This window comes from Esox lucius, chromosome 3 (assembly GCF_011004845.1).
Source record: "Esox lucius isolate fEsoLuc1 chromosome 3, fEsoLuc1.pri, whole genome shotgun sequence".
Classification (NCBI taxonomy): domain Eukaryota; kingdom Metazoa; phylum Chordata; class Actinopteri; order Esociformes; family Esocidae; genus Esox; species Esox lucius.
The window spans coordinates 35722384-35750366 of record NC_047571.1 but is presented as its reverse complement, the minus strand read 5'-3'; the positions used below and the strand labels follow the sequence as shown (position 1 = coordinate 35750366).

Genomic DNA, 27983 nt, shown 5'->3' with positions numbered 1-27983 from the left:
AATAATATTTTCTATTTTTTTGGTTTTCGTTGTTGGCAAGTTGTGAAACTTTCAATTAATGACATCATAACTTGATCAAAATGACTTCAGCATTCCTTCTAATACTCTGCAACCCAACTATGCTGGTTGAAACGATATTGCCCGTGGTTATTGGCTAATGGACATGTCAATCATTATTAATGCCCCACCTCAACAATAGCAAGTTAGTTCGTGTGGAGACTGTCAAGAGCTGTCGTTACAAGTATGTCTACGTCTTCTGATTTGATTATTTAATAGAAACGGGGTCTTCTGTATTAATGACAGTGGTTAAAACCTGAGCTTAAGTAACTGATGTATGTTTCGTCTGTTGTGCTGACGGACCGAGGTGATACTTGTGAACGCAGGTGCCTGTTCCAACGGCGCATTCAGCTCTGTTTATTTAACTCGGAGAGTAATGTTTTTAGGTGCTGTATGAGCTGCTGTAGAGCTTACATTTCGTTTTGGAACATGAAGTAAAATGTGAGAAGTCCATTACGTCCGTGAGAAAACGCATTGCTGGGTTTTGATGTTGTGATTGAAGCCTGTATACAGGATGGTTAATTAACACATGCCCTTCTGTTTGCTGATATGAAATAATACGAAAGGATACGGATCATTCTGCATTTTTTCACTGCAGTGCCAATAACGAACACATCGCTATTCACAACAATGGAAGTATAGTGACGTGATCATGATGGGATTGGTGTGATCAGGGCTAATACCCTATTTATGGATATTATTGTTTACTGCGAGCGCTGGAACTCCTGATGGATAATCAAGGCTAATCTTTGTTAGGCAGGACGCAACAGTTTGCATTAAATCGGCGATATTCCAAAATCCCTAGAGTCTTCATGGTTCCATCATCAACTGGTTGACAGTCTAATTAGAACGGTAATATTGTCACGCATTTGGCGTTGTCTGACATCCCACGGCTTTCAGCCAATCAGCATTCTGGGCTCAATTCCAGTTGTTCCTTTAGGTCTGATGCACAAGGAGGTGTGATGTATCATAGTTAAGGTTGTTCTTGTGTATGACACAACACTGAGTGCCTGGACAAAGTTCTTAGCCATGGTATATTAGACATTTACCCAGAGGTGACTTATAAATGGTTACCAATTGTAAGCATAAATGTTTTATCATACCTTTTGTACATGGCTTTATATACGACTGGGGGAGCTGAGACCATGACAGGGGGAGCTGAGACTATGACAAGGGGAGCTGAGACCATGACGGGGGGAGCTGAGACCATGACGGGGGGAGCTGAGACCATGAAGGGGGGGAGCTGAGACCATGAAGGGGGGGAGCTGAGACCATGACGGGGGGAGCTGAGACCATGACGGGGGGAGCTGAGACCATGACGGGGGGAGCTGAGACCATGACGTGGGGAGCTGAGACCATGACGTGGGGAGCTGAGACCATGACGGGGGGAGCTGAGACCATGACGTGGGGAGCTGAGACCATGACGGGGGGAGCTGAGACCATGACGGGGGGAGCTGAGACCATGACGTGGGGAGCTGAGACCATGACGTGGGGAGCTGAGACCATGACGGGGGGAGCTGAGACCATGACGGGGGGAGCTGAGACCATGACGTGGGGAGCTGAGACCATGACGGGGGGAGCTGAGACCATGACGGGGGGAGCTGAGACCATGACAAGGGGAGCTCAGACTATTCATTTCTGCTGTTAAACTGGTTTATACTGTCATTTGTGCTAATTCTACACGTTTCTGTATGTTTAGTTTGTTCCAGATTCCCCCGCCCCTTTCACCCACCAGCAGTGAGATCATGTCCAATAACACTTCAGTGGGAGAGAAACAACTCCAGAGAATAATCAGAGATCTACATGGTAATTACCTCATACCAAGCATAATGAAATATGTTATTACATGGTTACTACATCATAACTACCATACTGTCCTAATGTTACTACGTGGTAAATACACCATAACTACCATACTGTCCTTATATGTTACCACATGGTAACTGCACCATAACTACCATACTGTCCTAATATGTTACCACATGGTAACTACCTAATAACTACCAAACTGTCCTAATGTTATTACATGGTAACTACACCATATCTACCATACTGTCCTAATATGTTACCACATGGTAACTACACCATAACTACCATACTGTCCTAATATGTTATTACATGGTAACTACACCTTAACTACCTTACTGTCCTAATATGTTACCACATGGTAACTACACCATAACTACCATACTGTCCTAATGTTATTACATGGTAACTGCACCATAACTACCTTACTGTCCTAATGTTACCACATGGTAACTGCACCTTAACTACCTTACTGTCCTAATATGTTACCACATGGTAACTACACCATAACTACCAAACTGTCATATGTTATTACATTATCATGAAGTTCTTCGAGCGGCTGGTCAGAACCCACAGCTCCACCCTTCCTGACACCGACACCACCATCCTGGGGGTCGCACCTCCAACAGTGATGAGACCGCTTACAGAGAGGAGGTAAAGAACCGGGCTACATGGGGCCAGGACAACAACCTCTCTCTCAGCGTCTGCAAGACTAAGAAGATGGTTGTGGATTTCAGGAAGCTTCAGAGGGGGGGTCATGCCCACATACACATCGATGGAGCTAAAGTGGATAGAGTCTCCGACTTCAAGTTCCTCTGTGTGTCCATCAAAGTTGACCTCACCTTGTCCAGGCAAGCAAACTCAGCGGTGAAAACTGCCCAAAAGCAACTATAATTTGTGAGGAGGCTCAAGAAGTTTGGCATGTCTGCAACTTTTACAGGTGCACTGAAAACATCCCCTCAGGCTACATTACTGCCTGGTATGACAGCTTCTGATCACAAGGCCCTCCAGAGGGTGGACAAAATCTGTGGAGCGCGTCATCGGCTGCCATTTTCCCTCCGTGCAAGGCATCTACCATACACGATGCCTGAGGAAAGCACGGGACATCAGAAGAGATCACAGCCACCCAGGCTATGGTCTGTTCATACTGCTGCCGTCTGGTAGACGCTATCGGAGCATCAGGAAACGCACTTCCAGACTAACAGTTTTTTCTCTCAGGCCATAAGGCTTCTTTACCACCATCACTGATCTATGATCATATTGATCACATATACATTTCAAATGTTCTGATGAATTCTATGTACATTCAATGTACACTATCATATTTGAATGTACCATTCATAAGAATATTACACTTCTACTTATTTAATATTTCTATCCATATTTTCCATGTACCCCATTCTACACTCTTTGGAATTGCTGCCAGTTTACATTATGTATGTTATTGATGTATTTTGCTTTATATATTTCTTAGTTCTTACTATGTAGATGTGTGCCATGTCACAAGACTGACACTGTTCAGAATGATGCTGTGTTATTTGGTGCATTTGATGAATAAAATACTTAGTTTTGTAGACCTTAACATTTGGTTCTGTTTTGTAGACCTAATGGTTTGGTTCTGTATTGTAGATGCTGTGACAGAGCTGTGTAAAGAGCACAGAGAGACTGGTGAACCAATCACAGATGACTGCCCAAACCTGCACAAGCTATCCTACAAACTGGAATACCTGCTGCAGGTAACAGATGTACTGTATTAAGAGCTAGAATTAATGATACAGCTAACAGATGCTCTATGAATTAGACTTAATGCTACAGGTAACAGATGTACTATGAACTAGACTTAATGCTACAGGTAACAGATGTACTATGAACTAGACTTAATGCTACAGGTAACAGATGTACTATGAACTAGACTTAATGCTACAGGTTACAGATGTACTATGAACTAGACTTAATGCTACAGGTAACAGATGTACTATGAACTAGACTTAAAGCTACAGGTAACAGATTTACTATGAACTAGACTTAATGCTACAGGTAACAGATGTACTATGAACTAGACTTAATGCTACAGGTAACAGATGTACTATGAACTAGACTTAAAGCTACAGGTAACAGATGTACTATGAACTAGACTTAATGCTACAGGTAACAGATGTACTATGAACTAGAAAACCTGTTTCAGTTAACAGCTGCATCCTGCTTTTCCTAATCTGGCTTGGTTAAACTCTGGGATCTGGTTTTCCTAATCTGGTTTGGCAAAACTCTGGGCACTGGTTTTCCTAATCTGTCTTGGTAACACTCTGGGCTCTGGTTTTCCTAATCTGGCCTGGTAAAACTCTATGCTGTCATTGTCGTCCCAGAGTTGAGATGTTTTTGTTTGTGAAGTTTGACCAGAAGGAGAAGTCGTCATTCCTGGGCAACAGGAAGGACTATTGGGATTACTTCAGAGAGTGTCTTGCCAAGACCAGAGGAGCTAACGACGGCCTGCGATTCGTCAAGGCTATTCCAGAGGTAATCCTCGCTCACCAGCTCTCACACACATCCACCCACACAAGTTGCCGCCATATCATCCATTCCCTCATGTGTTGTCAAGACATAGGTTTGTTTAGCCCAGTGTTGGGTAGGTCCAGTCAGAGAGCGTGTTTCCAATGTGTAGTCCAGTGTTGGGTAGGTCCAGTCAATCAGTCCTGCTGAGGTTTCATTTCCATCTGCCTCTTCCTTCCTTTCTCTCCTGGGACTGGACAGTAAACAAGGTGAGGAAAAGTGAAACAATGTTGTTTTTTTTTAAGGTTGTTCGTAGTTTGGTTTATGTTGAGTGGTGAATAGGTTGTTCAATAGGTTGTTCAATAGGTTGTTCAAACTTTAATTTAATTTGGGGTACCTTTGTTTGCTAGGTTTTGTTAAGGCTGTGATCATTTTGTAAACTGGTTATGTTAATGTTGTGCTTATATTTTGAACAGGTTTTGTCCTGGTTGTATTATGGTTGTGTTGTGAAAATGGCGTGGTTGTTTTCATGGTATCAACAGTTTATGTTCTGACTAGCTTATATTGTGATGCTGTTAACAGGTTATGTTGTGAATGTGGTCATGTTGTACACAGCTTATTTTGTGGTCGTGAATAGCTTATTTTGTAGTCATATTGTTGACAGGATATGCTTTGACCAGGTTATGTGTGCTGGTTTGGGTCATTGTCTGTGAAAAATAGAAATAGGTTGGAGGGAATTGTTGATCATGCAGTAAAATTGCAGGCATAAATCTAACTGACCTCTTCCAATTTTCTAAAGTCAGATTAACAAAGAAGGCCCAGTCAGTCCTTACTGACCCTAGACACCCCTTGTTCAGTGAGTTCAGGTTGCTTCCATCTGGTCGCGGATAAAACCTACCAAGATGCAGGACCAACAGATTTAACAATTGTTTTGTCCCTGCTGCTACTGGCCTTCTGAATTAAACAAAGATATTCTATGTTATTGTTTTTTGTGTGTCAGTTGTTTTGTGGTGTTTGGGGAGTTAACTGTGTTAATTGTGTTGATGGTTAAATGTACTACTGGCTGTGCAACAAATTGACCGCTAACTAACTAATGTCATAGTTGTCAAAATACAAACAGGTCATGTTTTGAACCTGGTCATGTTGTGAACAGGTTATGTTTTTTTTTAACACCTACTCAAGTTTGTTAACAGGTAATGTTAATGTTGTGATGTGTTATGACCTGACCAGGTTTTGTTGTGGTTGTCATTTTGTGAGCAGGATATGCTATGGTTGTTTACAGGTTAGAGCAATGCTGTCCCATCTGTCCTTCCGATGGCGTGTTCATTTAGTGTAATCCTGTCCATCTGTTACCTAGGTAACACATCCTCCTCGTTATCTAGGAAACATCTAGGTCATCAAAGTCCATCTGTTGCTCTACTCTAGTGAGGCTAGTTACAGTTTTTTTGGATTGCTTAAGCACGATTTTCAAAACAGGGCCCGTGTTTTCAAAACACTACACACAATAAGCACAACCACACACCCAGTTAGCAAAACACTATAGATCCTTTGCATAATTAAACACTCTTGTAAAAACTATACACTTCTGTTTAAAAACCACACTTTGTTACCATATGAAACACACACGTTTCACATTACTATACTCTGCTTGCACGAGTTACACTCTGCTGTGATAAACCTAAAACACTTTTAGCACTTCTACTTCCCTATGATTAGAGTAGGCTACCATCAACAAAGTACAAATATAATGTAAATACACCAAACACTACACAAGACCAATGTTGCAGACTGAAGAAACTCATTTATTTCTCAACACGCCCAAAATGTTGACATGGAGATTCATAATACTGTAACAAAATGTCACTTTACATATTGTACTGTAAGATTACTGTAAAAAAAAAACTAAAACAAAAAAAACTAGACATTGTCTCTTCGCCTAGCTGGATCTGGCCAGAGAATTTCATCAACATCGCAGGCAATGTTGTCATTAGCAAGACACCTTGAAAAGAAACGTCTTGAATGACGAATCCATCCTTGCATTGCTGCTACCTCCATCTGGTCACAGGCCTCCTCCATGGCTTGGATGAGGGGTACCTCAGCCTGGAGACCTTCCACCGCCCTGCCGAGAAGAACTCTTCTATAGGGTTGAGTAATGGAGAGTATGGTGGAAGATATAGGACGGTGAAATGTGGATGTTGCTGAAACCAGTTCTGAACCAGAGCAGAGCGGTGGAAAGACACATTGTCCCAGACAACAATGTATTGCATATGATTGATTTGATTTGCTGCTGTTATGTTGTGCAATTGGCCCAAGAATGTAAGTATGAGTGCTGTGTTGTAAGGGCCCATATGGGCATGGCGGTGGAGGACCCCATTCTGTGTAATGGCTGCACAGAGTGTTATATTACCCCCACGTTGCCCTGGGACGTTGACTATAGCCCTGTGGCCAATGATGTTTCTTCCCCTCCTTCGTGTTCTCGTCAGGTTGAACCCAGCCTCATCTATGTAAATGAACTCATGCTGGATCTCCTCTCCATCCATTCGTAAAACTCTCTGAAGAACAGTGTCAGGCAAAATTGTGTAGTTCAGTGTAGATGTAGTATACATATTACAGTACAGTAAAAGATTGAGACAGTATGCAAGATCACACTGCTAAAGTGAATACATACCTCTGCATAATCATGCAGCAGTCGTTTCACCCTTTCGGAATTGCGCTCGAAAGGCACTCGATAAATTTGCTTCATTTGAATATGGTTTTTATTTAGGATGCGTGCCAGTGTTGATGTTGAGACCTGATGGATATTGTTGAAACTGGCGTGGTTATTGACAATGTTAGTTCGGAGCTGATTGAGTGTTATAGCATTGTTGGCCAAAACTATGTTTACTATCTCCCTCTCTAGCTGTTCTGTGAACATAGGAGGCCTTCCCCCTTGTCGTTCCTGACCCTCAATCCTATGTAGAAAAAAAACAAACAGTATACAATAGTACAGTAATTTCACAGGAAAAGGTAACAGAAGTGCTGATAGTGCATAGAATACAGTACTGTAAGCAGTTACTGAAACCGTGCAGATGTTTTTGATATGATGATATTTATACAATACCTATTTTCCAGTCGAAATGTTCATATCATACTTGCCACTGTGTATCAGCTTAGATTTGTCTGTACAGTCCAGCCTCCCTCAGCGTCGGGCCGTGGTGGACAACGTGGTCAACCAGTGTTGCACGGATCTCATTTGTCAGATTCGGTCCTCTTTGAGGACCTTCTTGTCTTCCTCTTCCTCTACCTCTACCTCTACCTCCAGCATGGCCTCCATCTCTTCCTCTGTTGATTCCTCTTTCTCCCCTTCCTCCTCCTCCTTGTCCTTGTCCTCCTCCTTGTTCTCCTCCTCATCTTACTCTTTCTCTGACTCTTTCCATTGTGCTTGAAGACTGATGAACTCACCTGCTGCTTTTTATAGTGCTTATACACCTGATTGGTGTGTTTTCAATTAAGCAAACAAGTGTTTGCACACCTGATGACTGTGTTGAACCAACTAGTTGGACGGTGTGGTCATTTGACAGTCAGTGCTTTGGTATTGCAAGGAAGTGACTTCATGACAGATGTTTGTGTGTAATGTATGTTAAGTGTGTTTAGTGTTTTGCAAATCACTGTGTGTAGAGTTTTGCAACAAGTGTGAAGTTGACATTGTGCTTATAGTTGTGCAAATATGGGCTGATGTTTTGCTTCTTGAGTGTAAGGTTTTGCTAATAGTGTACTACTTTTAATTTTAGTGTGTAAGCAATCCAAAAAAACTGTAAGCTGAGTCACTGGTTCTGGTAGGACTGAAGTGCATGACATGGCTATCAGTCTGTTGATTGAAGCAACCCATGAGTGCCTGACAGTTGATCTGGTTACACACTGTGATGTCATCCTTTCCCATCCTGTGACACTGAACTCTGAACTGCAGGAATACAGTTAGACACTTAAGTCACAGTGTCTCCTAGTGTTAATCTACCCTGAAGGAATAAAGGTAGACACTTCAGTCACAGTGTCTCCTAGTGTAAACCTACCCTGAAGGAATAAAGGTAGACACTTGAGTCACAGTGTCTCCTAGTGTAAACCTACCCTGAAGGAATAAAGGTAGACACTTGAGTCACAGTGTCTCCTAGTGTAAACCTACCCTGAAGGAATAAAGGTAGACACTTCAGTCACAGTGTCTCCTAGTGTCAACCTACCCTGAAGGAATAAAGGTAGACACTTGAGTCACAGTGTCTCCTAGTGTAAACCTACCCTGAAGGAATAAAGGTAGACACTTCAGTCACAGTGTCTCCTAGTGTCAACCTACCCTGAAGGAATAAAGGTAGACACTTCAGTCACAGTGTCTCCTAGTGTCAACCTACCCTGAAGGAATAAAGGTAGACACTTCAGTCACAGTGTCTCCTAGTGTAAACCTACCCTGAAGGAATAAAGGTAGACACTTGAGTCACAGTGTCTCCTAGTGTAAACCTACCCTGAAGGAATAAAGGTAGACACTTCAGTCACAGTGTCTCCTAGTGTAAACCTACCCTGAAGGAATAAAGGTAGACACTTCAGTCACAGTGTCTCCTAGTGTCAACTTACCCTGAAGGTATACAGTTATACACTTCAGTCACAGTGTCTCCTAGTGTCAACTTACCCTGAAGGTATACAGTTATACACTTCAGTCACAGTGTCTCCTTGTGTCAACTTACCCTGAAGGTATACAGTTATACACTTCAGTCACAGTGTCTCCTAGTGTCAACCTACCCTGAAGGAATACATTCATAAGTATAAAGGATTATTGATTAGTTGATGGATTAAAAAAATTAAAGAATCCATTATACTATTAATGCTTCCTTGTACATCAGGGAAATCTGTCTGGTATCAATACAGACCATCTTGTATTTCCTGTGTTATGATGTTCTGTAGTTAAAGATATTGCTGGCTTTCTGAGTCGGCCATGTCTTTTCTTAGAAACGTCAGTTTAGAATCTTGATGCCTGACCGATGGATCTCCCATTTAGCACTGCTTGACATTGTGCCAGTGACATTGTGCCAGTGACATTGTGCCAGTGACATTGTGCCAGTGACATTGTGCCAGTGTTCACCATTGCCATGAAGGGGTGCACCTGGTCTTACATGGTGTTTAGGTAGGTGGCACTTGTCAAACTGACATCCACATGCATGCCCAGACCCAGGGTTTCCCAGCAGAACATTGTCCAGGGCATCACACTCCCTCCCTCGTCTTCCCACAGTGCATCCCGGTGCCATCACTTCCCTGGGTAAACGGCACACACGTACACACCTGTAGACGTGATGTAAAAGAAAACGGGACTCATCGGACCAGCCAACCTTCTTCTACTGCTCCAAGGTCCAGTTTCAATGCTCACGTGTCCATTGTAGGCGCTTTTGATGATGGTCACAGGGGTCATCATGGGAACACTGACCGGTTTGCGGCTACGCAGCCCCATACACAGCAGGGTGGGATGCACTGTGTGTTGTGACACATCCCTCCCGAGATCATCTTTGACATTTTCTGTGACTTGTCACTGTAGACTTTCTGTTGGTTCAGAACAGATAGGATAGCCTTTGGGCCCTCGTGCATCGATGAGCCTTGGGCGCCCAACACCCTGTCGCCGGTTTGTCACTCTTCGGACCACTGTCAGTAGGTACTCACCACTGCTGACCGGGAGCACCCCACAAACCTTACTGTTTCAAAGATGCTCTGACCCAGTCATCTGGCCATAACAATTTGGCCCTTGTCAAAGTCGCTCAGGTCTTTATTCCTGTCCATTTCTCCTGCATCCAACACATTGACTATGGCAACTGATTGTTGGCTCACCATCTAATCTACCCAGACCTTGTTAGATGATCCATGTTATTCACTTCACCTGTGAGTGGTCATAACTGTGTGTTACAGTTACAGACTTCCCTGGGTTGTTTCTGTGTGTTACATTTAAAGACGTCCCTGCATTGTTACTGTGTGTTACAGTTAAAGATGTCCCTGGGTTGTTTGTATGTGTGTTACAGTTAAAGACATCCCTGGGCTGTTTCTATTTGTGTAATAGTTAAACATGACCCTGTATTGTTACTGTGTGTTAAAGATGTCCCTGGGTTGTTTCTATGTGTGTTACAGTTAAAGACGTCCCTGGGTAAAGGCAGGGCATTTCTCCGCTATTCTCTGGTTCACCAGCGTTTGGCTGATACCTTGCAGCAATGTCTCCTTAACCACAAGGTTACCAGGTACACACCCCCACCCGCCTGGTTTCTGAACACTGACGTCTCTCCATACTTTCTCTTCCTCTTTGTAGTAGTACTTCCTTAGTATTCGATCAGGCTGTAGTCTCTCTTCCTCTCTCACATCCCAATAAAAACACTACACTGCACTCTGTTTTCCCTCTCCTGTCTGTCTTTATCTGTCTGTGTGTTTTTCACTGCACTCTGATTTCCCTCTCTCTTCTGTCTGTCTTTATCTGTCTCTGTTGTTTTTCAGTGACTGGTATTATGCTCGTAGCCCCTTTCTGAAGTCCCATCTGACAAGTGACATCATCAGTCACCTCTATATTCTCAACGAGGTCCAGTTTGATGTGGCATCCAGAGGCTATGACCTCGATGCTGATTGGCCCACATTTGCCAGGTAATAACGGTTCTATTTGTTTACACTAATGGATGTTGCCCAGGTTACTAGGACTAAACTATGTAATCTGATGTGTCTATCTGTCTATTTAAGAGGACTAAACTATTTTAAATGTTTCTGTATCTAGAAGGACTTTAGGCTCTAGCTCCGCCCTCCTCTGGAAACCTCCCAGTCGCTGCTCCAGCATCAACAGCCTGGTCAGCTACTCAGGGGTAAGTACCAATCACCTACTGGTCAGCTACTCAGGGGTAAGTACCAATCACCTACTGGTCAGCTACTCAGGGGTAAGTACCAATCACCTACTGGTCAGCTATTTAGGGGTAAGTACCAATCACCTACTGGTCAGCTACTCAGGGGTAAGTACCAATCACCTACTGGTCAGCTACTCAGGGGTAAGTACCAATCACCTACTGGTCAGCTACTCAGGGGTAAGTACCAATCACCTACCGGTCAGCTACTCAGGGGTAAGTACCAATCACCTACTGGTCAGCTACTCAGGGGTACGTACCAATCACCTACTGGTCAGCTACTCAGGGGTACGTACCAATCACCTACTGGTCAGCTACTCAAGGGTATGTACTGATCACCTACTGGTCAGCTACTCAGGGATATGTACTGATCACCTACTGGTCAGCTACTCAGGGGTACGTACCGATCACTTACTACTCAGCTACTCAGGGGTACGTACCGATCACTTACTACTCAGCTACTCAGGGGTATGTACCGATCTCCTACTGGTCAGCTACTCAGGGGTATGTACTGATCACCTACTGGTCAGCTACTCAGGGGTATGTACTGATCACCTTCTGGTCAGCTACTCAGGGGTATTTACTGATCACCTACTGGTCAGCTACTCAGGGGTATGTACTGATGACCTACTGGTCAGCTACTCAGGGGTATGTACTGATGACCTACTGGTCAGCTACTCAGGGGTATGTACTGATCACCTTCTGGTCAGCTACTCAGGGGTATGTACTGATGACCTACTGGTCAGCTACTCAGGGGTATGTACTGATGACCTACTGGTCAGCTACTCAGGGGTATGTACTGATGACCTACTGGTCAGCTACTCAGGGGTATGTACTGATCACCTACTGGTCAGCTACTCAGGGGTATGTACTGATCACCTACTGGTCAGCTACCGAGGGGTAGGTATCAGTCACCTACTGGTGATCATTGTATTTATTCTGGTTTACTGTTTAAGACTGCATTAAGTTCAGATACCATGCATTTGTTGATATAGGATAAAATAACAAGGAGTATGTCCAGACAAACATGAGTCATTATGTAGCAGCAGGCAGTAGCTAATTTATCCACAGCATTTGGAAGTCTGTCACTGTTATGATCCAGGTTGAAGTAGGTAACCCGTCTAACATTGATAACTACAGACCAGTTTTTGAGCTGTCTATGTTGTCCCTAGTTTCTGGGAGTTTCTTTGTCAATGACATCTCAAGTTTCAGCCTGGTTTATCGAAACTGCATGACACCCTTACTGCAGACATTCATGTTGTTACTGATTTAACACATGCCAGGGACAGGAAACAGCACTGCTTCTCTATCAATCAAAGGCTTTTGACACTGTTGACCACAAGATTGCAGATGATTATCAGAACTGGCACTTTCATGGTTTAACAGCTACCTGCCAGATGGAACACTCATGTTTTTCCCTATCTTCATTAACAAAGGTTGTTTTCATTCTGGTGGAACAGTGTTTATTAGTGTTCATTGTACTGAATTAGACTTTTTAAGAACTGCAGTCTGCCTGAAATATTGCAGGGTTGATTGATTGGTTGTCTCTGGATCCAGGGTTGATTGATTGGTTGTCTCTAGATCCAGGGTTGATTGATTTGTTGTCTGTAGACCCCAGGTTGATTGATTGATTGATCATCTCTAGGCCCAGGAGTTTCAGGCTCAGGACTATAGCTCCAACCTGTTGGATGACCTGGGGGAGGAGTTAGGGGAGCTGGGGGAAGAGTTACTGGGAGACCCCTCACCCTGCATCACCGCAGATGACCTCCGCATCCAGCTTGACCAATCAGAGCTCAGACAGCAGGAGTTGCTGCATCGTGTCAGAGAGCTGGATCAAGAAGCTGTGGGCCTGAGGGGCATGGTCAGAGAGCTGCAGGGCAAATTGTTGGTATCTAACCAGGAAGCTGAAACAGACCAGCAAGCACCTATAGCCAACCAGGAAGCCACTACCGCCAACCAGGGAGCTGAAACAAACCAGCAAGCAGCTACAGCCAACCAGGAAGCAACTACAGCCAACCAGGAAGTACAGACAGTCAGAGAGGCAACAGGGCACCCTCGTCAGACCAGAGAAAGCGTTGCAGAGGACAGCCTCAACATGGATCTATTATCTAAACTAGAAAGGCCTCTTTCTGACCAGGTAGGACATGTTAACAACTGCTTATAGCACATTCTAATTAGAATCACTGTGTGCACCTGGATTTACACTACAGCCTCATAGGTACTAAAACAAAATGCTAAATATTAGTTTTACTTTAATATTGTTGGATTGACTAATTTATGTATTGGATGTTTAGGAGTTTGTTGCTTTCATATTGATTGACTAATGTTTGTGATGTTTAGGAGTTTGTTGCTTTCATATTGATTGACTAATGTTTGTGATGTTTAGGAGTCTAGTCTGATGCAGGAGAGGGATTCACTCAAACAACAGACTCAGGAGCTGCAGGAAATGCTGGTCAGACTTCAGGGAGCACTGTCCCTCAGAGAGAAGGAAGCAGGGAACCTTCGTGCCCAACTAGAGCACCTACTTAGAGAGCAGGAGGATCAGGAGGAGAAGAGGAGACTGCTGGAGGAGAGGGAGGGAGTAGTAAGGGATGAGGAAAAGAAGAAGTTGCAGGATAGGAAGAAGATGGAGGAGTTACAGGAGAGGGAGGAGCATCTCCTGGAGAGAAAGAAGATGGAGGAGAATCTCCAGGAGTTGAGGGAGCTGCTGGTGTCCAGAGAGAGAGAACTGACAGAGAGCAGAGTTAAGATAAGACAGCTCGAGGATCGGGTGTTTCTGCTTAATGTGGTAGGGCAGGTGGAGGAGGAGAAAGGGGCAGCAGAATGTGTTCACACTGACCTGGTGAAGGCGGACTCTGCTGAGAGGCTTTCCAAGGAGGAGTCCCAGCTGCTCTCCTCCAACCCACAACAGTCCACCGCAGAGATCCAGAAGCAGCACCTCTCCCCAGCCGTGTTGGAGGTGCAGTTGCAGCAGAGTCAGGGGGAGGTGTTGCGGCTGCAGACGGAGGTGGTGGAGCTCAGAGCCCGGCTGCATCTGGAAGTAGACCAGCAGATGAGGAGCCAGGTCAGGCAGGAGGTGACCGAGGAGACCCGAGACAACCTGCAGACCCTGACCCAGCAGCTGGAGGGGCAGCTGGAGGAGCTTAACAGGCAGCACGTTGAGGAGCTGCTGCTGGCCCAGGAGAGAGAGGAGGCTCTGGGGCAAGAGAAATGCCGTGAGGCCCAGGCTTCACAAGGCATAGTCCTTGAGCTGGCCTTGGCCAAGGAGGAGCTCCACAGTCTGAAGAGACGCTACGAGGCCCTGGCCCTTGAGCATGGGGACCTCCAAGATGCCCTGGACCGGGCCAACACAGAGATGGCCGAGCTGGGTGTCCATGTCTGTAGGTTAACTGCCCAGAATGAGGAGGCGCGTGCTCGTTGGGAAGCACTGTCCGCCAGGCTGCAGGAGCTGCAAGAGGAAGCGGAGCAGGAAGTGCAGAGATTGAACGATATAATGACCTCCCTCAATCAGAAGAACCTCAGCCTACAGGAGCAGCTGCTGAAGGAGCAGGAGGAGAACGGGAGGCTGGGTGGAGATGTGCAAGAAGAGGCTAGAGTTCAAAAGGAGCTGCTGCAGAAGGAGATCCAAGCACTCCGTTTCCAGCTCAGCAGCCAGGCCATGAACCACCACACCAAACTACAGGTCCGTACTGAGCCCCACCACTACATGTCAGTACGGAACTACCACACTAAACTACAGGTCAGTACTGAACCCCACATCTAAAGGTCAGTACTGAACCTCCATATTAAACTACAGGTCATTACTGAACCCCGCAACTACATGTCAGTACTGAATCTCCATACAAAACTACAGGTCAGTACTGAACCCCACAACTACATGTCAGTACTGAACCACCACACTAAACTACAGTTCAGTACTGAAGCCAACAACTACATGTCAGTACTGAACTCCGCCAATACATGTCAGTTCCGAGCCTACATTCCACACTACAGATCAGTACTGAGCCCCACCACTACATGACAGCACCGAACCACAAAACACATCTACAGGTCATTACTGAGCCCCACATCTACAGGTCATTACTGAGCCCCATCACTCCAGGTCATTACTGAGCCCCACTGCTACAGGTCATTACTGAGCCCCATCATTACAGGTCATTACTGAACAGCATATCTACAGGTCATTACTGAGCCCCACCACTACAGGTCATTACTGAGCCCCACCACTACAGGTCACGAATGAACCACTAGACACTATAATTGCATTGTCTTGCATCTGTTCCAGACTGTGTCAGATGAGCTGACGTCTGTCCGGTGTCAACTAGAGGAGGAACAAAAGAAGAAGTTGAACCTGAAGACCAAGCTGAAGGAGTTGGAGGTCAGACTCACCTGCACACACACATACACACACATCTAGGCTGGACTCGGGGGCCCTGTACAAGGTTTTAGGGCCGTCTTTTAAAAAAAGTATCAGCAGAGGAGGAGACAGAATAATCAGAAGACAACAAACTGCTCCCCTGAGCTGGCTTATCATCTTCTGTGGTCATGGTCTCCTGGTAGTGGTTTGAGAGGAATTGGTGCGGGTGGTCGTGGTCTCCTGGTAGTGATTTGAGAGGAATTGGTGCGGGTGGTCGTGGTCTCCTGGTAGTGGTTTGAGAGGAATTGGTGCGGGTGGTCGTGGTCTCCTGGTAGTGGTTTGAGAGGAATTGGTGCGGGCGGTCATCTCCTGGCTCCTGCACCCTCTTCTCCTGGCTGGCTTCCTTCTCCTGGCTGATTCATGGCTGGAGCAGCACTGAGACCAGCCTGGCTTTTCACTTCATCTCTTTCTTCTGTGGGTGTTTATTTCTCAGCTTCTGCTTTTCTGGCCTCAGCTACTCCTTGGGATACCTCCCCTGATGAGGTCCCAATAGGTTAGCAGCTGTGTGAGGGCGGGAAGGTTCTGGAACTGACCAGCCATCTGTGGGGGTGTTGGTGTGATGCTGATTCAGCAGGCGGGGACTCGTTCTCACCACAACACACACATATACATGTATACTTATCTAAATGGGGACTCCAAACACTGTATTGAAAGAAATCCTACTTTTACTAACCATTAATCTTACACTAACCAAAACCTCTATAACCTAACATTTAAACATTTAAACGTCTAAACTTAACCTATCCCTAATGTTCATCCCTAAATCTAGCTGTTAATACCTAACCTTATTCCAACCTACCAACCTATCTAACCTGAAGACAAAGTAGTATTATGTTCAAAATGGGGACATACATTTTTATGACAACCATGGAATAGTTTGGTTAGAAACACACACATTCACACCTACACACACACACACACACACACACACACACACACATTTTCACACACACACACACATTCTCACATACACACACACATTCACACACACACACACACACACACACACACACACACACACATTCACACATACACACCCACACACACACACACACACACATTCACACAACTTGTTTTCTAATTCCTTCCTTCTAACAACTGTTCTGCAGAAGGAGAATCAGGGCTTCTGTCAGCTCCTAGAGGATAACAGCAGTTGGATCACCACGTCACAGAAACTCCTACAACAGAGAGAGGAGAAGATAGAGCTCCTAACAAACAACCTAGCCAAGTGAGTCTTTACAATCTGGCCAAGGGGAGTCTTTACAACCTGGCCAAGGGGAGTCTTTACAACACCACCATTCCCATTCCCTTTTTGGGGGTAATCTTGTTGTCGCCTCTCCAGTGCACCTGTTGTCAGTTTCATTTGCACCAAAACAGCTGACATTGATTCACAAGGTGCAGTGGTCTCTTAATCTTTTCCGGAGCTGTATGTGTGTGTATATATATATATATAGTGTCTCGCAAAAGTGAATACACCCCTCACATTTGTGTAAAATTTGATTATATCTTTTCATGTGACAACACTGAAGAAATGACACTTTGCTACAATGTAAAGTACTGAGTGTACAGCTTGTATAACAGTGTAAATTTGCTGTCCCCTCAAAATAACACAACACACAGCCATTAATGTCTAAACCGCTGGCAACAAAATTTAGTACACCTCTAAGTGAAAATGTCCAAATGTCCAAAGTCTCTGGTGAACTCCATGACCAAGAGGGTTAAGGCAGTGCTGGAAAATAATGGTGGCCACACAAAATATTGACACTTTGGGCCCAATTTGGGCATTTTCACTTAGGGGTGTACTCAGTTTTGTTGCCAGCGGTTTAGACATTAATGGCTGCGTGTTAAGTTATTTTGAGGGGACAGCAAATTTACACTGTTACCCCCAAAAAGGGAATGGGAATGGTGTGTACTCGCTTCTGTCAGGTACTGTACATACCGATCAGCCATAACATTATGACCACTGACAGGTGACGTGAATAACGATGATAATCTCGCTATAATGGCACCTGTCTGTGGGTGGGATATATTAGGCAGCAAGTGAACATTCTGTCCTCAGAGTTGTTGTGTTAGAAGCAGGAAAAATGGGCAAGTTTAAGGATCTGAGAAACATTTACAAGGGCCAAATTGTGATGGCTAGATGACTGGGTCAGAGCATCTCCAAAACTGTGGCCCTTGTGGGGTGTTCCAGGTCTGCAGTGGTCAGAACCTACCAACACTGGTCCAAGGAAGGAAAAGCTGTGAACCGACGTCAGCAGAGGTGTATATTGGCATAGGCAAGCGCCACTTGAATGGGGGGCGCCGATTGGGCACCCCACCCACCCTTAAAAAAATATAATAATAAATATAAAATAAATAATCTATATTTATGTATGGGGAAAATCAATCCATATGTTGTTTTAGTTATTATAAAAATAAAACAAATTATACATTAAGTCAAAACCGCAGGGCGGGGTCAGGTGTGGACCGTGGGTGAGTCAGTGAGGGAGGGTGGGGTCAGGTGTGGATGGTGGGTGAGTCAGTGAGGGAGGGCGGGGTCAGGTGTGGACCGTGGGTGAGTCAGTGAGGGAGGGTGGGGTCAGGTGTGGATGGTGGGTGAGTCAGTGAGGGAGGGCGGGGTCAGGTGTGGTCGGTGGGTGAGTCAGTGAGGCAGGGCAGGGTCAGGTGTGGACGGTGGGTGAGTCAGTGAGGCAGGGCGGTGTCAGGTGGGGATAGTGGGTGAGTCAGTGAGGGAGGGCGGGGTCATGTGTTGTTTTTCTACTAAACGTTTTACTTAAACCAACATATGGAATTTGTAACTATAAACATATTTTGTCAGATAGAAAAAAACAATTCTGATTAAATAAGGATTTCATGGTGAACACAACATTTATAATAGAACATTATCAAGCAAAACCATACAGTGAGGGAATATTTTTTTTTATCCCCTGCTGATTTTGTACATTTGCCCACTGACAATTTTAATGGTAGGTTTATTTGAATAGTCATGTCATCATGTCATGTCATCATCTTCCGCTTATCCGGGGCCAGGTCGCGGGGGCAGACCTCCCTCTCCCCAGACACTTCCTCCAGCTCTTCCGGGGGGACACCGAGGCGTTCCCAGGCCAGCCGGGAGACATAGTCCCTCCAGCGTGTCCTAGGTCTTCCCCGGGTCTCCTCCCGGTGGGACGGGACCGGAACACCTTCCCAGGAAGGCGTTCCGGAGGCATCCGAAACAGATGCCCAAGCCACCTCAGCTGACCCCTCTCGATGTAGCGGCTCTAACTCCTCCCGGGTGACCGAGCTTCTCACCCTATCTCTAAGGGATCGCCCAGCCACCCTGCGGAGAAAGCTCATTACGGCCGCCTGTATCCGGGATCTTGTCCTTTCGGTCATGACCCAAAGCTCATGACCATAGGTGAGAGTAGGAACGTAGATTGACTGGTAAATCGAGAGCTTGGCCTTGCGGCTCAGCTCTTTCTTCACCACGACAGACCGATACATCGACTGCATTACTGCAGAAGCTGCACCGATCCGTCTGTCAATCTCCCGTTACATCCTTCCCTCACTCGTGAACAAGACCCCTAGATAATTAAATTCCTCCACTTGAGGCAGGCACTCTCCACCAACCTGAAGTGGGCAAGCCACCCTTTTCCGACTGAGGACCATGGCCTCGGATTTGGAGGTACTGATTTTCATCCCCACCGCTTCACACTCGGCTGCAAACTGTCCCAGTGCATGCTGAAGGTCCTGGCTTGAAGGGGTCAACACGACAACATCATCCGCAAAGAGCAGAGACGAAATCGTGTGGTCCCCAAACCTGACACCCTCCGGGCCCTGGCTGTGCCTAGAAATTCTGTCCATAAATATTACGAACAGAACCGGTGACAAAGGGCAGCCCTGCCGGAGTCCAACATGCACAGGGAACAAGTCTGACTTACTGCCGGCAATGCGGACCAAGCTCCTGCTTCGGTCATACAGGAACCTGACAGCCCTTAGCAAAGGACCCAGGACCCCATATTCCCGAAGCACCCTCCACAGTATGCCGCGAGGGACACAGTCGAATGCCTTCTCCAAATCCACAAAACACATGTGGATTGGTTGGGCAAACTCCCATGAACCCTCCATCACCCTGTAGAGGGTATAGAGCTGGTCCAGTGTTCCACGGCCCGGACGAAAACCACACTGTTCCTCCTGAATCCGAGGTTCTACTATTTGAATAGTGAGAGTCAAAATAACAATAAAAAAATCCAGAAAAACGCATTTCAAAAATGTTTTATATTGATTTGCATTTTAATGAGTGAAATAAGTATTGTGTATATCAGTCTGTGTATTGTGTATATCATATATATGACTGTGTGTATATCAGTCTGTGTATTGTGTATATCATATATATGACTGTGTATATGACATCAGGTATGAGGAGAGCCTAGCAGTTTCTCAGAGGGCCTGTGAGGAGCTGAAGGAGGAACTAAGTAAAGTCTGTCAGGACAAACAGAGTTGTGAACTCCGGACTTCAGCTGAACTGGATGACCTCTATCGAACCAAGATTAACCTGGAGGAGAGACTCATTGAACTGATAAGGTAATACATGTTTTAATGTCTTTGTGTTATACATAGCCAAGTTCATGCGGGAAGTTTGATACGACTCATTAAGCCATTGTTTTACACAATCTGCTAAAAGTATGTTAAATTCACATATTCCCATTTTACAGAAATGGTGTTAAAAACTACATTTTCAGTTTCCTACCATTGCTTAGTGCTGGAATTGCATGTAATTTGTGTGCCTACAGGAAGTGGCTGCACCAATGAGATACTTGGGATTCAATCACATGATATTTACAGCACAGTGTTAATGGACTACTTTGGGGTATTGAAATTAACAACTGTGTCTCTGTGTATTTGGGACAGTTGCTTTCTCTATTAGGAATTGCCTAAATGGCGCCAAAGAGCAAGAAATATTGTCTCTCAGTCACTCATCATGGTGATACTGCAGGGCTTTGAAAAACTGGACAATAAAAACAGTACAACTGCATAAAACAAGCTACAGCATCAAAATACAGAGGACAAAGATAAGCGATATGCTCATAAGAAACTGTAGTCCCCTGTTTTTGTTTGACAACATGTTTCTACAGTGTATAATTTGGTGGTCAGTGGAAGTTGCTATAGCCTTTCCTGCACTGCCCGGCAACCTTTGTTCAACCTGAAGTTCAATCAACTCCTGGGTTTTGGTGATGTTGAGGGGATGGTTGTTTGCCTGGCAGGTACTAACCTGTCTGTAGGTTGTCTCTTGGTCGTTTGTCTCTGTCGTTTGTCTTTGGAGGTGTGTGTGGCCATGGGTTGTGCAATGGGTATACAGGTTGTACAGGAGGGGATGGTGGATGCATTTGTTATGTGAGAGAAACTGTATAACTACAGATATATTTTTCAGTTAGCTTGAAGCATGGGCCTTACTTGATTTAATGGATATATATCAAACATCTTTATACACCGATAGGTGAGAAATTAATAATTTAGTGGAGGAACATAATGAATGCAGAGCTTTCCACGTGGATGCAAAATTAGATAATGTTATCTGCAAATCACTAGTCATGCATTTAAAAAAAAGTATTACTGTAGCTACTTCACCTGTGGTCTGTTAAGTGGGGTTCATTGCTGTTTTTTAAGTAATGTAAAATAGGGGGACCTGGTTTAGACCACTGGTGAACCCCTGGATTACACTGCTGTGTAATCCCCGGTTTAGACCCCTGAGAACCCCCGGTTTAGACCCCTGAGAACCCCCGGTTTAGACCCCTGAGAACCCCTGGTGTAGACCACTGAGAACCCCTGGTGTAGACCACTGAGAACCCCCGGTTTAGACCCCTGAGAACCCCTGGTGTAGACCACTGAGAACCCCTGGTGTAGACCACTGAGAACCCCCGGTTTAGACCGCTGAGAACCCCTGGTGTAGACCACTGAGAACCCCTGGTTTAGACCACTGAGAACCCCCGGTTTAGACCACTGAGAACCCCCGGTTTAGACCACTGAGAACCCCCGGTTTAGACCACTGATTTTCCCCGGTTTAGACCACTGAGAACCCCCGGTTTAGACCACTGAGAACCCCCGGTTTAGACCACTGTAGTTGCTTATGTGTTAAATTCTATGTATTCACCTGTTTGTGTTAAGCTTTGTGTGTATTCACCTGTGTATGTTAAATTCTGTGTGTGTGTTTTTAAATTACTCGTCTGTTTACTTGTTTGTGTTACGTTTTGTGTGTATTCATCTCTGCGTGTTTGTGTGTTTAACTCTTTGTGTATTTACCTGATTGTGTGTTAAGCTTTGTGTTTATTCACCTGTGTGTGTATTTCCAGAGAGAAGGATGTGTTGTGGCAAAAGTCTGATGCGCTGGAGTTTCAGCAGAAGTTGCGTGAGGAGGAGCAGACAGAGAGAGACGTAACACAGTGTCTCTCCTGCACCAGTCAGTTCAGCTGGTGGCTACGGAGACACACCTGCAGGTAGGTTGGGGTTGGGGGGTGCAGGCACCTGGGGGTAGGTTGGGGTTGGGGGGTGCAGGCACCTGGGGGTAGGTTGGGGTTGGGGGGTGCAGGCACCTGGGGGTAGGTTGGGGTTGGGGGGGTGCAGGCACCTGCAGGTAGGTTGGGGTTGGGGGGTGCAGACACCTGCAGGTAGGTTGGGGTTGGGGGGTGCAGGTAGGTTGGGGTTGGGGGGTGCAGACACCTGCAGGTAGGTTGGGGTTGGGGGGTGCAGGCACCTGCAGGTAGGTTGGGGTTGGGGGGTGCAGACACCTGCAGGTAGGTTGGGGTTGGGGGGTGCAGGTAGGTTGGGGTTGGGGGGTGCAGACACCTGCAGGTAGGTTGGGGTTGGGGGGTGCAGGCACCTGGGGGTAGGTTGGGGTTGGGGGGTGCAGGCACCTGCAGGTAGGTTGGGGTTGGGGGGTGCAGGCACCTGCAGGTAGGTTGGGGTTGGGGGGTGCAGGCACCTGCAGGTAGGTTGGGATTGGGGGGTGCAGACACCTGGGGGTAGGTTGGGGTTCGGGGGTGCAGACCACTGGGGGTAGTTTGGGGTTCAGGGGTGCAGGCACCTGGGGGTAGGTTGGGGTTGGGGGGTGCAGACACCTGGGGGTAGGTTGGGGTTCAGGGGTGCAGGCACCTGGGGATAGGTTGGGGTTGGGGGGTGCAGACACCTGGGGGTAGGTTGGGGTTCGGGGGTGCAGACACCTGGGGGTAGGTTGGGGTTCGGGGGTGCAGGCACCTGGGGGTAGGTTGGGGTTCGGGGGTGCAGGCACCTGCAGGTAGGTTGGGGTTACGTTTATGGCTTGGGTGACCATTAAGGATAGAATAGAGTTAGGGTGAAATGTAGGCCTTAAGGGTCAGGTTTAGGAGCTAGTTCACTAGTCTAGGTTAGGTGTGTGTGTGGGTGGGGCGGCTTAGGTTTAGGAAAAAACAAATGGGCATGGTGTTAGAATTGGAGTCACTTACGTGCTTAAGTGTCACCTGTTAGATTTAGGATTAAGCGCTGGTGCTGGGCTGTGTCTAGGCATACCAGTTAGGTTGAGTTTAGGGTTGGTTAATGTTAGGAATAGAGAGAACATGGATTTTTGGGTCAGACTTTGGTGTGTATTACTGTATTATCCCCAGACTGTGTGGCCGAGCTTTCTGCTACTACTGCTGTAGTAACACAGTCAGCCTGAAGGAAGGGGGCGCCAGAGAGCGCTGCTGCGCTGTGTGTTACAATCAGCACAGTGCTGTGGTAGAGCGCCATCCTCAGGAAGACACCGGTACTGCACCACATACTCCCTTCAGTCCACTGCCACAACCCGGCAGAACCATGCAACCAAGCAACACAGGTGAGAGATGTTCACCATCTAGTGCATACTGTATATACCCTTTAAAACATACTGTATATATACTAACCCATACTGTATATACCCTTTAAAACATACTGTTTATACCCTTTAAAACATACTGTTTATACCCTTTAAAACATACTGTATATATACTAACACATACTGTATATACCCTTTAAAACATACTGTTTATACCCTTTAAAACATACTGTATATACCCTTTAAAACATACTGTATATACCCTTTAAAACAATGTATATGTACTAACATACTGTATATACCCTTTAAAACATACTGTATATACCCTTTAAAACAATGTATATGTACTAACATACTGTATATACCCTTTAAAACATACTGTATATATACTAACACATACTGTATATACCCTTTAAAACAATGTATATGTACTAACAGACTGTATATACCCTTTAAAACATACTGTATATGTACTAACACATACTGTATGTACCCTTGAAAACATACTCTATATGTACTAACATTCTGTATATGCACTTACACATGGTGTATATATTCTAACACATACTAAATATATACTAACACATTGTATATACACTTAATGGTTTGTTCCTCTTTCCATCTTTCACCCATTTGTCTGTCTCTTTCTTACTTACTCTCTCTGCTGGTACACATTAGTCTCACAATACATTTTTGTTTTATTTAGCTATGTATGGTGTTGTAATAATGTGTATTAGACAATGTATGAATGTCAAGGACAGTAAATAGTCATCAGTATTTTTGAATGTTACAATTTTTTGCTTGACTGGTTGCCATTCTATTATGGCTACCGGTCACAAATCATTCTGCTGTGATTGCAGATTGTGGTATTTGCCCCACAAATGCTAGTCAATCAAAGTTTGAGTTTAAGTTCTTAAGGGGTCAATATTAGGAAATGTGTCTCTCTGTCAGACGTGGCAGTGCCGAGGCCAGATGATGCAGCCTATGACATCATCACAGAGGAGGATGTGAGTGGTGTTTATGACAGCGACTCCCTCTCCTTCACTACCTGCTCTCCTATCAACAACACACAGGGGGCAGCAGAGCTGTGAGTGTTTACTGAAAAACATATACACATGCACGGACACACAAATGAACACACACACGGACACGGACACACACACACGGACACACACACACGGACACACACACACGGACACACAAATGAACACACTCACAGGGACACGCACACGGGGACACGCACGGACACACACGCATAGACACACACACACACACTGACACACTCACGGACACACACGCATAGACACACACACACACACTGACACACTCACGGACACACTCACGGACACACACATGAGAACACACGGGGACACGCACACGCACGGACACACACACACAGACACACAGACACACACATGAACACACACACACAGACACACACATGAACACACACATGGACACACACATGAACACACGGACACACACATGAACACACACACACGGACACATGCACGGACACTGACACACACACATGGACACACATGAACACACACACGGACACACACACATGGACACACATGAACACACACACGGACACACACACACACACGGACACACACACATGGACACACATGAACACACACACTGACACACACACATGGACACACATGAACACACACACGGGGACACACACACACACTGACACACACATGAACACACACACGGACACACACACACACTGACACACACACATGGACACACATGAACACACACACGGACACACTGACACACAAATGAACACACACACGGACACACTGACACACACATGAACACACACACGGACACACGCACATACAAAGTAGCCTGTGACTGAAGCTGAATTTATCCCCTGTGTTTCCAACCTATATCTATATTATAATATATTATTCATGTATATTATGGGTACAAAAGTGCCCCCAAACCTTTGTGGAATAAAAACATTACTAGTGGGGATATTTTGTTCTGTCCCCATTTTTGAAAAAAACAGTTTTAGGTTTGGGGCATACATTTGGGAAGGGTTGGAATTTGTGTTTAGGCCTTATTGGTTAGGGTTAGGCATTAGGGCTAGGTTAAGTTTAGTTAAAATATTAGGTTACTGAGGTTAGGGTTAGTCTATGGTTAGGGTTATGTTTAGAGTTGGTAGGGTTAGGCTATGGTTAGGGTTATGTTTAGAGTTGGTAGGGTTAGGCTATGGTTAGGGTTATGTTTAGAGTTGGTAGGGTTAGGCTATGGTTAGGGTTATGTTTAGAGTTGGTAGGGTTAGGCTATGGTTAGGGTTATGTTTAGAGTTGGTAGGGTTAGGCTATGGTTAGGGTTATGTTTAGAGTTGGTAGGGTTAGGCTATGGTTAGGGTTATGTTTAGAGTTGGTAGGGTTAGGCTATGGTTAGGGTTATGTTTAGAGTTGGTAGGGTTAGGCTATGGTTAGGGTTATGTTTAGAGTTGGTAGGGTTAGGGTTAAGCTATGGTTAGGGTTATATGTTTAGAGTTGGTAGTAGTAAAAATATGGATTTTTAAGGACATTAAATTTTTGTGTCCTCGTTCCAATAGACAAGTAAACCAATCTGTGTGTGTGTGTGTGTGGGTGTGTGTGTGTGTATGTGTCCTAACAGTAGTACCAGTGTTGGAGACAACACCTCAGAAGACTTAGAGGACCAGATAGGAGCCGTTCAGGATGCTGAGATCTGTCTGCTTAGAAGTGGGGAACTCACGTAAGACACACACACCTGTAAATACATTGTGTGTTGTGTTAATGTGTTGTGGTTATTCTGTCTGGTTGTGTTGTTAATGTTATTCTATCAGGTTGTGTCGGTGATGTTTTGTTGTTATTCTGTCAGGTTGTGTTGTTAATATTATTCTGTCAGGTTGTGTTGGTGATGTGTTGTGGTTATTCTGTCAGGTTGTGTTGGTGATGTGTTGTGGTTATTCTGTCTGGTTGTGTTGTTAATGTTATTCTATCAGGTTGTGTTGGTGATGTGTTGTGGTTATTCTGTCAGGTTGTGTTGGTGATGTGTTGTGGTTATTCTGTCAGGTTGTGTGTTCCATTAAGTCTGGAGGAGGTAGCGGTGTTTGGAGATGGTTTGAGAGAGCTCTTCATCAAGTCAAGTTGTTACAGCACCATCCCCATCACCGTGACAACCCCTGGAGCTACCATTCACTGGCTATTCACCTCCCAACCCAAAAGCATTTCCTTCAGCGTGTTGTACCGGGAGGACTCCCACACACCACTAGAGGACACTAAGGTAGGAGTCATGGCAGAACCCAGCCTGAGTCATTTCATTGGTTGTCTCTGAGTCATGGCAGAGCCCAGCCTGAGTCATTTCATTGGTTGTCTCTGAGTCATGGCAGAACCCAGCCTGAGTCATTTCATTGGTTGTCTCTGAGTCATGGCAGAGCCCAGCCTGAGTCATTTCATTGGTTGTCTCTGAGTCAAGGCAGAGCCCAGACATTTCATTCCGTTATGTCTTCCAGGTGCTGATTCCTCTGACTCGATGTCACTCCCACAAGGAGACCATGACAGGAGAACTGCTGGTCAGGAACTCTGGGGAATTCACCCTCATCTTCGACAACTCCTTCTCCCGGTACACACCAACACTGAGACTTAAACACACACGCACGCACGCACACATCAATGACTCCTTCTCACGGTACACACTAACACAGAGCCATCTACTCTCCCACGCTACACACACACACACACACACACACACATCAGTGGCGGAATATCTTTTAATCAGTGTTTCTACTCCCTCCTCTTTTCTGTCCTCTCTCCTCTACCCTCTCCTTGTACCTCCCCTCTGTCTTTCCTGTTCTCTCTCCTCTTCTCTGTCCTCTCTCATCTACCCTCTCCTTGTACCTCCCCTCTGTCTTTCCTGTTCTCTCTCCTCTTCTCTGTCCTCTCTCCTCTACCCTCTCCTTGTACCTCCCCTCTGTCTTTCCTGTTCTCTCTCCTCTTCTCTGTCCTCTCTCCTCTACCCTCTCCTTGTACCTCCCCTCTGTTTTCCCTGTTCTCTCTCCTCTTCTCTGTCCTCTCTCCTCTACCCTCTCCTTGTACCTCCCTTCTGTCTTGCATCTCATCTTTCCTGTTCTCTCTCCTTGTACCTCCCCTCTGTCTTTCATCTCATCTTTCCTGTTCACTCTCCTTGTACCTCCCCTCTGTCTTGCATCTCATCTTTCCTGTTCTCTCTCCTTGTACCTCCCCTCTGTCTTGCATCTCATCTTTCCTGTTCACTCTCCTTGTACCTCCTTGTGCTTTTAGGTTCATCTCTAAGAAGGTCCAGTATCGTCTAACTGTTAATGAGCCAGTAGTCTATGATGGAACTGACTGAATGATGAGGAGGAAACTGAGGAGACGAAGCTAGAGGAGGAATCTGAGGAGAAGAAGCTAGAGGTGGAAACTGAGGAGAAGAAGATAGAGGAAACTGAGGAGAAGAAGATAGAGGAGGAAACTGAGGAGAAGAAGATAGAGGAGGAGATTGAGGAGAAGAAGCTAGA

At 45.5% G+C, this 27983-nt stretch overlaps 1 protein-coding gene across 3 annotated transcripts; it reads left to right on the top strand.

Moving 5' to 3' along the window:
* Positions 1-193: 193 nt before the first annotated feature.
* On the top strand, positions 194-27983 carry fyco1b (FYVE and coiled-coil domain autophagy adaptor 1b). 3 transcript variants are annotated; one of them, XM_029119004.2, is made up of 19 exons: positions 194-241; positions 1757-1863; positions 3493-3599; positions 4252-4377; positions 10483-10589; positions 10840-10983; positions 11111-11195; positions 12877-13368; positions 13618-14913; positions 15517-15609; positions 16758-16876; positions 20044-20211; positions 21978-22121; positions 23265-23473; positions 24404-24539; positions 26102-26200; positions 26521-26731; positions 26961-27070; positions 27748-27983. In XM_029119004.2, the coding sequence occupies exons 2-19, from the start codon at positions 1803-1805 to the stop codon at positions 27815-27817; spliced, it is 3777 nt and encodes a 1258-aa protein (XP_028974837.2). In that variant the 5' UTR covers positions 194-241; positions 1757-1802; the 3' UTR covers positions 27818-27983. The 3 variants fall into 3 exon arrangements, with proteins under 3 accessions (XP_028974837.2, XP_028974838.2, XP_034147400.1); XM_029119005.2 differs by lacking the exon at positions 194-241 and adding an exon at positions 845-909; XM_034291509.1 differs by lacking the exons at positions 194-241; positions 1757-1863; positions 3493-3599; positions 4252-4377 and adding an exon at positions 4435-4619 and having other exon boundaries at positions 27748-27982.